The sequence below is a fragment of the Tachysurus vachellii genome, chromosome 25 (assembly GCF_030014155.1).
Source record: "Tachysurus vachellii isolate PV-2020 chromosome 25, HZAU_Pvac_v1, whole genome shotgun sequence".
Taxonomy (NCBI): domain Eukaryota; kingdom Metazoa; phylum Chordata; class Actinopteri; order Siluriformes; family Bagridae; genus Tachysurus; species Tachysurus vachellii.
In genome coordinates this window covers 1,532,501-1,543,803 of record NC_083484.1, presented here as the reverse complement: position 1 = coordinate 1,543,803, position 11,303 = coordinate 1,532,501, and the positions used below count along the sequence as shown (strand labels likewise).

The 11,303-nt window shown below is 39.8% G+C and overlaps 2 protein-coding genes across 2 annotated transcripts in view; one reads left to right on the top strand and one right to left on the bottom strand.

Moving 5' to 3' along the window:
* Window positions 1-589: 589 nt before the first annotated feature.
* Window positions 590-7,411, bottom strand: pex2 (peroxisomal biogenesis factor 2). The gene is made up of 2 exons (XM_060861897.1): window positions 7,311-7,411; window positions 590-3,274 (listed from the first exon to the last, which is right to left on the bottom strand). The coding sequence occupies exons 1-2, from the start codon at window positions 7,312-7,314 to the stop codon at window positions 2,373-2,375; spliced, it is 906 nt and encodes a 301-aa protein (XP_060717880.1). The 5' UTR covers window positions 7,315-7,411; the 3' UTR covers window positions 590-2,372.
* A 72-nt stretch (window positions 7,412-7,483) lies between these two features.
* The window catches only part of LOC132840334 (golgin subfamily A member 6-like protein 22), a 109,100-nt gene continuing 105,280 nt past the window's right edge, over window positions 7,484-11,303 (top strand). The window contains exons 1-2 of the mRNA XM_060861896.1: window positions 7,484-7,940; window positions 9,333-9,482. Coding sequence (XP_060717879.1) covers window positions 7,815-7,940; window positions 9,333-9,482 — 276 coding nt within the window. The 5' untranslated portion in view covers window positions 7,484-7,814. The remainder of the gene's footprint in view (window positions 7,941-9,332; window positions 9,483-11,303) is intronic.

Sequence of the window (11,303 nt, the reverse complement as noted above, 5' to 3'; positions counted from 1 at the left end):
TGGAGTTTTAGTGTGGAGTTTAGTGTGGAGTTTTAGTGTGGAGTTTTAGTGTGGAGTTTAGTGTGGAGTTTTAGTGTGGAGTTTAGTGTGGAGTTTTAGTGTGGAGTTTTAGTGTGGAGTTTAGTGTGGAGTTTAGTGTGGAGTTTTAGTGTGGAGTTTAGTGTAGAGTTTAGTGTGGAGTTTAGCGTAGAATTTAGTGTGGAGTTTTAGTGTGGAGTTTAGCGTAGAATTTAGTGTGGAGTTTAGTGTGGAGTTTTAGTGTGGAGTTTAGTGGAGAGTTTATTGTGGAGTTTTAGTATGGAGTTTAGTGTGGAGTTTTAGTGTGGAGTTTTAGTGTGGAGTTTAGTATGGAGTTTAGTGTGGAGTTTAGTGTGGAGTTTTAGTGTGGAGTTTAGTGTGGAGTTTTAGTGTGGAGTTTAGTGTGGAGTTTTAGTGTGGAGTTTAGTGTGGAGTTTAGTGTGGAGTTTTAGTGTGGAGTTTAGTGTGGAGTTTAGTGTGGAGTTTTAGTGTGGAGTTTAGTGTGGAGTTTAGTGTGGAGTTTAGTGTGGAGTTTTAGTGTGGAGTTTTAGTGTGGAGTTTAGTGTGGAGTTTAGTGTGGAGTTTAGTGTGGAGTTTAGTGTGGAGTTTAGTGTAGCGTTTAAAATGTCATAAAACTAAAAACTTTCACCTCGGGACAGATTTCATTTAATAAAGAAAATAAAATTAGACACAATTAGTAAACATTTACCAAAACATTTTTTATATTTGTTAAAGCAAGACTATAAGGCTAATTTAATTAATAAAATAAATAAATATTTATTGAAATGAGCTTCTATTTAAAGCTAAAACACTTTAAAGCTTTAACTCTGAACATCACTTTGAGAAGTTTTTATCAGATTCACTGCGATTCTGCGGCGATCTTTCAGTCCAACAAAGCGCACAAATTCCTCCTCAGCAGCACAGAGCTCAACACCCCCATGTGTTACTCACCGCTTCTCCAGTCTCACCTGCGGTATCGTCACCCACACAACACACACTTACCCAACTTAAAAAGAGCTATCATTGTGTAATCAGGTATTATACAAGTATACAGGAGGTAAAAAAACAAAAAACAGTGGAGCGGCGTGTGTACATCCTGCGCTGGAAAGAAAGCGAAATGTCAAAGACATTTGTGATTCATCTTTATGAGTGTTGAATTACAGTAATCCTTTCACGGTCAGGCTGCATAAATGCGCATTAACGTAATGCACGCAGCAGCGAGCGTGTTGTTGCAGTCGAACCTTTTTGTATGCATTAAAACACGGCGGCGTTCACGGCTGTGACAAACCTCCTGTAAGAGCAGATTTGAAATTTTATATCCCCAGGAATGTTTGCGAACGCTCACGATAACGACGCGCAGGAGACGCTTCCACGGACGTCCTTTAATCCCGAACAAAAACAAGGGACGAAACGCGATGTTTGGCAACAGCGCATTAGCATAACAAGCTCAAAGCCGAGACTTCGACGCTCTTTTTGTTCGAGAAACTTCAGGAGAATAATTTCAAAAGATGCACAAAACAGACCACGGGCTCAGTCGCGCCTGGAGTCGTGATTGATTGCCTCCGAAATCAGCAATTAAGGCCAAGCGATCAAAACAAGGTGGGAGTTTCCAGCAGGCCCGAGCCCACTTGGGTGCATTTTGCTGGAGGCTCGGCTCATTGGAGAAGGTTAACGCCAGAATAAATAACCGTCTTTGCTGTTATTATTAAGATTAGTGTAGAATATGGATAAAGAAAATCTCACACACACCTACTAGTGTTGGTTACAGTTTACTGCTGTGTTAAAAAAGCCAAGGAGATTAGACTGAAGTGTCTGTCAATCTGTACACACACACACACAAACACACATACACACACCCACACACAAACACACACACACAAACACACATACACACACCCACACACACAAACACACACCCACACACACAAACACACACACACATACACACACTGCATCCCATCCCATCATGGCCTCTCCTTGATCTTGTGCAAATTTCACACTTCACTGGGGATGTGAACGTGAAGGCGCTCAAGCTGTTTTGATGTTTATTCATTTGCGGCGTCTGTGAACGCGGGAGAGGAAAAGTGGACCTCTGATACTCGAGTCCCCATCAAACTTTAATGAGCAGGAATAAATTAGCGACAAAAATCGGTTTAATTTGAAACTAAGCATCATCGAGTTCGTCTCTCGTCTGCCTTTTCTTGCATATTTCATGCCAACAAAAAGGCACAAGCTGAAGTCTTTCATCAGCTGCTCTCTCGGGATTCCGACAGAAGTTCACATTACGGTTGCCGTCGACGACGTGCTGTCGGGGGTGGGGCGGGTGCCGGTGGGGGGGTGTTGGGTGGGGCATATCACGTCTGTTGCGTTTCCGCCATTTCTATTTGAAAGTCGACGGGCCGTACGGCGGTGACTTCGGCGCCGCATTTGGGACACGTAAAGAAGACGTCGGCGGTCACGTGGCTTTTGACGCAGTAGTAACAGAAGACGTGGCTGCACCCGATCGAGTGAGGCATGACGGGCCATTCGGCGCATATCCCGCACTCGGAGCGCCCCGCAAGCTCGGATTTCAGGTGATCGGAAACGGAGAACAGCGCAGACACACGAGTCTTCAACTTCCACACGTTGATCAGCGGTAGCAGAAAGATGAGGAACTCGGCGAAACCGTGCCACAGCAGCTCCCGGTTCATGTAGTGGAAGTTGATTTCACGTGCGCTCTGATCGCGGACAAACACCGGCCGCACTCCCAGCAGCCTCTCTGTCAAAGTGGGAAATGTCCCGCTTTGAAGAAAGAGCATAAAGTTGAGCAGGCTAGCCACTTTCCCCACACTGCTAACCAACGTTAAAGCTTGTCGTGCTAACCCTAGGTGCGTTCTGTGTCTGATTAACAAGCTGTGAGAACGTTCCTTTAACCACTTCTCGCCCACCGTCAGCAAAGCGAACCACAGTTTCTGCTTCCTGCTCAGAGACCTGTATTTCTGTCCAGCGATCAGCGTGTTGTGGTAGCGGATGTTGAGAAGTGTCTGGCCCACGGTAGCACTGCCAGAATACACGGTGAACCTCCACACGAGGAGCTGCAGCAGAGCTTTGAGCTCCGGCTCCACGCGAGTCAGGAGGCCTGGTTTAAAATGCTGGAAGCAGCGAGCGAACTGGGACCAGACGAGCTGCTCCAGGGCGTCGTCCAGCTCGAAAGCGTCCAGCTGGCTGATTCTCAGGACCCGATGCGTTGAGCTCTCGCTCATGGTTCCGGACCCAGCTGCAAGCAGAAAAAGCAGACGGGTTATTAGTCGCCCATCCTAAACTCATCTGTCTGCTCGGGATAACAGGCGGTGTGAGGAAATGATTATTATTATTATACTGTAAAGCCTGCAGTGTAACTGGTCACTTTAGCCAATGGAGTTCTGTTTCTGACTCAGACATCATTATTATTTAATGGCTCCAGGTCACATACAGTATATATATATATATTTATATATGAAATAGGTTTTATTCACAATCTTAAACCTTTTGTTCAGTTCTATACAGACATCAAAAGTCGGTTCTAATTTGTACTAATGGACATTTCCACATTTTCTGAGAACCTCGTCGTGAACGCTGGGTCATGAACCGGAGAGTTATCGATATGGTCACACTACTAATATTTAATAGAGGTGCAATAGATGTGTAGCTTTACATCTTCATCTCCAGTCCACTCTGAAAACTCTGTCGTCCCTGTCGTCGCTTTCTTCTTCTTCTCAAAGGCTTTTATTGAGCAGTTTACAAGTTATGAATGAATATGTTATATTTGAGAACATATTATTGACAGCGACCTATCAATAGTAATGTGACTATTGTCAAGGGCCTGTCAATATTAATGTAATTATGATTTAGAGGATCACGCAGACGTTAGCCGGGGCCAAGGAACATCTCCTACAGGCCCGCTATCAATACGGGGATTACTATTGACCTGTTCGCTCCGACTCAAAAGCGGTTGCCAAATATATAACAACTAGACACTTTTGTCAATGTGCGCTGCCTATAAAAATTAAGCAGTTGAATTTACAGGCCTTCAACTGGAGAGCTGTGGAGAGGGAGAAAGAGAAAGAGAGAGAGAGGGAGAAAGAGAAAGAGAGAGAGAGAGGGAGAAAGAGAAAGAGAGAGAGAGAAAGAGAGAGAGAAACAGAAAATCCATGTATTCTTATGTAATCATCAAAATTCACAATCGATGGATGTGTTTACCTCTAGTGCAATCAGAGGACCTGACCTACATACAACAGAGCTGTGATTCATACACACGCATTGACCTCTGGGAAAATATATACGATGGCAAGAGATTGGAAAAAAAACAGGTTAAGGTGGTTTTATTAGATAGAAATAATTCTACAGTCAGCCTCTATTAATAATAATAAAAAATAAACGTATATACGAGGAAGACGTGTATTAGGTTACAGCAGCCAAGTCAAGGCCCTGACACCCAGAGTTAGATGACAAACGACTGGCCCCGGCGCGGCCCGTAAAGCGCCTCGTTCCCAGGCGGCGAGTCCAGGCTGAGGTTCGCAGTTCTCAAACTGATAAGAACATCAGCAGCTTGACCTTGACTTTGAGCATCACAATGCTGCAGATTTCCTGTCTGCGATACACAGACTTGTTTCCTCGACCTTTTAAAGCGTATATTTGGCTTTCGTTTGGGTTTTTGTGAAAAGGTCAAAGGTTGTTGACTGGAAAAGGTTTGTCTAACTTTGTCAGTGTTCATACTTGTGGAAAAAAATTGTGAAGAAAGAAAAAAATAAAGCAGCTCACATGGCGTGCACACGGTTACCATAACGACACGTTTCTCAGCCTGAGCTAGCATCTGATAACTTGTCCAGACGTGTCCAGAGGGTCGCGGTGCAATTTTTGGTGGCTGGGTGATGATATTTATTCTCATTAATGCAATAATGATGCACGGTTGGATTTATTCACACTGCAAACTTGGAATATTGGGAATGAACTGCTTTCAGATTCGCTCTCTGGCACTTTGTCCTTTGTTCGTTTTAATGTCTTGAACTCGCAGATGGAAATTTCAAGCACAACTTATTTTTTTGCTTTTGCTTTTTTTTTTAAGTGATCCGACTCTACAGAAGGACGTGAGATCTGAACGGTCGTCTTGCACCTTTCAGGAAGTTAATCAGCACGATCGTGCCTTTTAATCTGCAATGTGCTCATTTTATTCCAGCTCACGCGTTCACCGCGACTCCCGCAGCAGCGCATCAATTCCATAATGATAAATAGGTCAATTTGAAACTTTTTAGCTGATGTCATCTTTGCTTGGTAAATTACTCCCCGCGTGTCCATGCTAATTGTGCCATCATAAAATATGAATGCGTACAAATGTATCGAGAGGGTCCGAGGCGATGCGTCATGCTTTATCAAAGCGGCCCTATTTCCCTAATTCCTAATTGTGCGAGCTCGCACACAAGCAAAAGTTAATGTTTGAGAAACAGCCTTTAAAGTGAGTCTGACACAAAGATATGAGCTTTGCTTAATCTAGTTTGCACAGAACATAAATTATTGAAGGGAATTAATTGATTTTGTGAGTATGAAGGTGGAAGATGCAAAGCCTGTGCGAGTAATAAGTACAGAAGTTTGCAGGAAAACAACTTAAAATCTCATGAAACATTTAAAGGCTGAGGCAGCAAGAATGACTGGAAAGGACAGTTAATAAACGAGAAAACGGCAAGGCCGAGATTTTACGGAGTAAAGACTCCGTACGCTCAGCTGAATCAAACAAAAAGATGGACGTATGAAGTTTATCAGGCTGAACAAGTCTTGGCTGGTGTGTTTTATCACCGGAAGCTGAATGAATAATGAATAATAACAAAGAGACACGATTGTAGTCCTGCACATGTGAAGGGTCCGAGACCTCTTCTGGTAGCAAGGAAACAATTCCAAACTAACTAATAGCACAAATAGCAAATGTACAACCATCATATCTATCAGAGCTTGTTTCTTTTTTCTTGATTATTGCTGAAATTTTCATCCCAGATACCAAAATGAACCTTGTTTAAATCACGTGACTAGTAACTCGCTCCATAGACAAATAACTACACGGGATCATAAACTTTGATATAACTAATGATTTCTGCATTGATATTGTGTTAATGAATTTATTTATTATATGCAATAATAATATAATAAATTTGCTAGAGTGGTTGTGATCTTTAATAAATAAACATCAACGTGGACTTTAAAGGTCTCCAGAACTTCTTAATATAACTAAAGTCAACAAATGTAGCTTTTTATCTCTGGAAACTACAGAGTAAGTTTGATTTAGGAAGAGTCTAAATTATATTACGTTGTTTTGGGCTTTATTGATCTCGATCAGCTGTTCAGATTGAATTGAAGTGATTGTGAAATTTCTGCTTCAGAGATTTATATCTTTATATATTACTGATCCTGGACCTGTTCATTATCACTTTATTACTGATCCTGGACCTGTTCATTATCACTTTATTACTGATCTTTATTACTGATCCTGGACCTGTTCATTATCCTGGACCTGTTTATAACTTTATTTCTGAACCTGGACCTGTTCATTATCACTTTATTACTGATCCTGGACCTGTTCATTATCACTTTATTACTGATCTTTATTACTGATCCTGGACCTGTTCATTATCCTGGACCTGTTTATAACTTTATTTCTGAACCTGGACCTGTTCATTATCACTTTATTACTGATCCTGGACCTGTTCATTATCACTTTATTACTGAGCCTGGACCTGTTCATTATCACATTATTACTGATCCTGGACCTGTTTATCTCTTTATTTCTGATCCTGGACCTGTTATCATTTTATTACTGATCCTGGAACTGTTCATTATCACTTTATTACTGATCCTGGACCTGTTTATCTCTTTATTTCTGATCCTGGACCTGTTCATTATCACTTTATTACTGATCCTGGACCTGTTCATTATCAATTTATTACTGATCTTACTGATCCTGGACCTGTTCATTATCACATTATTACTGATCCTGGACCTGTTTATCTCTTTATTTCTGATCCTGGACCTGTTCATTATCACATTATTACTGATCCTGGACCTGTTCATTATCACTTTATTACTGATCTTTATTACTGATCCACTAATAATGTGATAATGAACAGGTCCAGGATCAGTTATAATGTTTGTTTATTATATATACACATTATACACATTAGAACATTTAGGTTAAGGCTGTAACTAAACAAGCGCTTTGTTTAACACACACGTAGTGATAATAAATTCAGTGTTAGTTAGTTAAACATAAGTTAGTTAAACATATTTACCCATTTTAAGCTCACGGACTAAAATCGACACGTTGAAAAAGTATTTCCAGCATTTCCGGGTTGCCCTTCCAGAAATCCCGCCCTGAATTTGTTTCACCAATCATAGAACGCGCTCCAATCACGTGACCAACTTTACGCAATCAATCGCCTGTCTCGTCTGAGTCCGCGAGGCAAACACGAATTTACGCTACAGAGTGCTGCTGATATCTCAACCGAACTCCCTCCAGCCTGTCAGGGTAGTTTGTCACATTTTATCCAATCAGCGGGCGTATGTTTTGTGCGTATTGAAGCCTAAACCAATCATATTTGATCGGAGGCGGGACTAAAGGGTGCTAAGCGACTCGGAGGACAAACAAAACAACAGAAAACATAAAAAAACGGAGAAGTTTGTAAAGACACTAAATGGACGTCTTTGTTGACGAGATGTTTGTTAGGTTGTGAGGTTTCATTTATAAGTTGCATTAAAGGATGTTTAACTTTTAACAATTGTAAGTTTAATTGAATATGGACAAAATAAAACGTGTCAGTAAATCAGTGAAATGTTTGCTGAATGAGGTCCAGTGTGTGTACAGAGAGAAGCTCAGGGACCTGGAGGGTGACATTAAAGGCTCCCAAGAGGAGATTCTGAGGGTAGGTGGAAGTCACAAAATAAACAACTTTCTTTGGCTTCTTGATTGTTCTTTAGATATGAAATCAGTCAAATAAACACTTAATATTTAATACATCGATATTAAAATCCATTAAAAGGCTTTATAAAACGGTAAAGATGCAATCTCTAACACGAATCATTCTAAGTGATTCGAATCTTTTGGATCTTTTATCTAACTCGGTTCATTCTAAGTGATTCGAATCTGTTGAATCTTTCGTCTAACACGATTCATTCTAAGCGATTCGAATCTGTTGAATCTTTCGTCTAACACGATTCATTTGAATCTTTTAGTTTAGCACTAAAATCATTCGGAAGATTCGAATCTTTGCGTATTGATTCGTTCAAATTGATTCGTTCATTTTAATATTTAATATGCACATCATTTATTATAACTGCCTGGGGATATAAATATGATAAAAAATGGATGTATTGATGTTATTTAAATTCTCACAAATTTACTGTCCACGTTTTAAGCAAATAATTTAGAGAGTTGATTGAAGAGTTGAGTTTAGTCAGTAGTTATGTGTTAAATTTTATGTTTTAAATGTCTTCATTTTCCCATTATCTTTAAGAATAATAGTACAATTTTATGTGTATAATACCCGACATGACAGGGCTGGGCACTGAGACAATATAAATGTGATACAGAGGGTGCCAATACTTATTTGGATATTAGTTATTAAAGTTAGATAATAATTATTATTAAAAATGAGATAAATATAGAGTTATTATTGTGTTAATTATTATTTATTGTTATTATTTTGTTTTATTGTCTTTATAAACCAACACAGTGAGTATCTCAGTTCATTGATTAAGCTTTAAAGGATTTCTATGTTGGAATTTATTTAAAAAAGTTATAAGATTATTTATGTGAGTAACATCATCTGCTTAAACGTACAAACACATGCGTGCTTATCTTAGGGCTAGTTTATGAACGTGTAAATGAACGCAAATCATCTAGAAACTACGATTTTTGTTTCTGATTTTGATGAAAAATGCTAAAACACACTAGATATCGTGCTTTATAACGTTTATAAAGGAGCTGGACTTCTGTATCTTACAGGACACTAACGTTTCACATCGAGGGTGCCGTTATTTTTAGAACAAACACTTTATATTATTATTGAGTTTCGAAAATGCTTTTGTATTTTTTTTTTACTGTAATTCTGAGGCTGTATGTTGCATTTACTACACGTTGTGACTGTATGTGACTGTTTACTACGTACGTATTATATTAGGACTTTTAAACAGAAAGTAAAGCGATTTTATCCTTGAACTTGACGTCTCGGTTGTTGTCTGACTCAGAAACGACTCTTCGTACACAGGAGCTCAGTTACAAGCTCAGTTACATCTGTCTGTGTGTCCGTTTGTAGACGAAGATCCGGATTCTGCACTCTTACGTAAATGACCTGAGCGATCAGAATGGGATCTTGGTCCACACAGTGGAAGAGCTGGAAAAAGAAGCAAACGAGAAGGTCTCTCGCTTGAAAGCGAAACTTCAGGCTTCAGAAGAAGGCATCAAGGTAAGACACGTGCGCACACGTGTGCCGTCGGCGCCAGAGAATATGGAATGAGGGGGCCTCATGTTTAACTGGGGGTCCTATCTCGTTCACATACTATTACTACTATTAAACTTCAATAAACATAATAAAATATTAAACGTCTCACTCACTGTAAACTATAATTTATCATGACTCTAAAGTGCAAATTTTTTCGTAAGCTCCCGCTCAAATGCAAGATGCACGAGTTGAGACTTACGAGTGTGGCTCATTGCTTGTCTGTGGTCCGTAAAAAAGTTCTTTAGTGCCGAGAAGGAGTTCTCACACATGGCAGCGGAGGCCCCGAACGTGACCGCAACTTTTAACGCAGACAAAACACTGGGCATAGCTTCTAGAACTTTGTGTTGTTCAGAAAGAAGTCTCAGGCGAACTTCGCAAACTTTAGAATAACGATTTCACTGAACATTTAGCCTACTGATTTACGTTACTGACGTAGTGGCCGCGTGAATGTAATTGGCTGACTATGTTAGCACTGCATTATGGGTTAGTACAATTATTATTATTTTTTAATTAACTTATACTCTTTATTCTTTAACCAGTATTCATGGTATAATAAAAGTAATTTGTAAAAAATTTTTGTAAATTATTAAGTTCGTTATTATTTTGAGAAGTAAGGGGGCACAGTGACTCAAGTGGCCGGGCCACGCCCCCTAGGGCCCGCTCGTGGCGCCGACACCGGTCGGATCGTAGCTCTTTTTTTGCGTGTGTCACGTCGTTCCCGGTTCTGAAACATGCAGGCTCCAGAATAATAAAGAAAATATCTAAAGATTTCATCCATATGTTCAGTGACACGGTCTGTTCATGGGCAGGGGAATAAAGGGACGTATGGCCTTCTAGAGAGATTTAATCATACAAAGTGCTCGGGTGCATTAATGATTTTTTTTTTTTTTCCCCCGCACACATTTATACACGAGCGTACGGACGCTTTAACACGTCCCTTCTTCCTTCTCCTATTTTGTTTGGCTTACAAGGTTAAAAAAGCTGTTAGTGTTCTAGTATTTATTAAAGGAGCCCTCTTTAAGCCGCGTGCGTCCACCTCAATACGTCGCCGGTATCAAAAGCTCAGCTTAAAAATGACATAAATAGTTATTTCTCTGCTTTTACATTAAATGGAAGAAGAAAAAAAAAACACACCACTTTTTTCATTTACACCCAATAAAGAGAACTAATTATATTTCATCCTGACACATTTTGTTGGAATGCTGTCAGTTTGCGTTTGCAGATTGATTTCTTTCAGACTTTATTTATTTGATGAACGCTTTTATGGAAAGCGACTTACGCTTTTTTTAATTACCAGCACAGGACTTTAAGCCTTCAGTCAGCACGGCTCGTAAAGCCGAGATCCTTCAGGCTGTAAACGTGCGTTTTCACACCTTTACCTCACAGACGTGTCGATTCACAGAGTCACGAAAGTGCTTTAAAGGTTCGATAAAAGACCAACACGATGTTCATTTCACTTAGCAGGCTTTTTGTTTTATTGTGTATTAAGTACGTAACCTTTAGCAAAAAAAATAATAAAATTAATATCTCAAATAACGATGCATTTAAACTCAGAATATTCTGCTTTTTAATGTAATTAATAAACTTAAATGTTTGTGCTGTGATCTTTATTGTGTAGAAGCCTGAAAGTCTGAAAGTGTCTAGCAGAAATAAACAGGAAGTGACATCTGTGTGTGTGTGTGTGTTTGTGTGTGTGTGTGTGAACACTTGTTAATAAAAAGAAACTTTCTTTCTCTCTGTCTTTTTCTTTTTCTTTCTTTCTTTCTTTCTTTCTTTCTTTCTTTC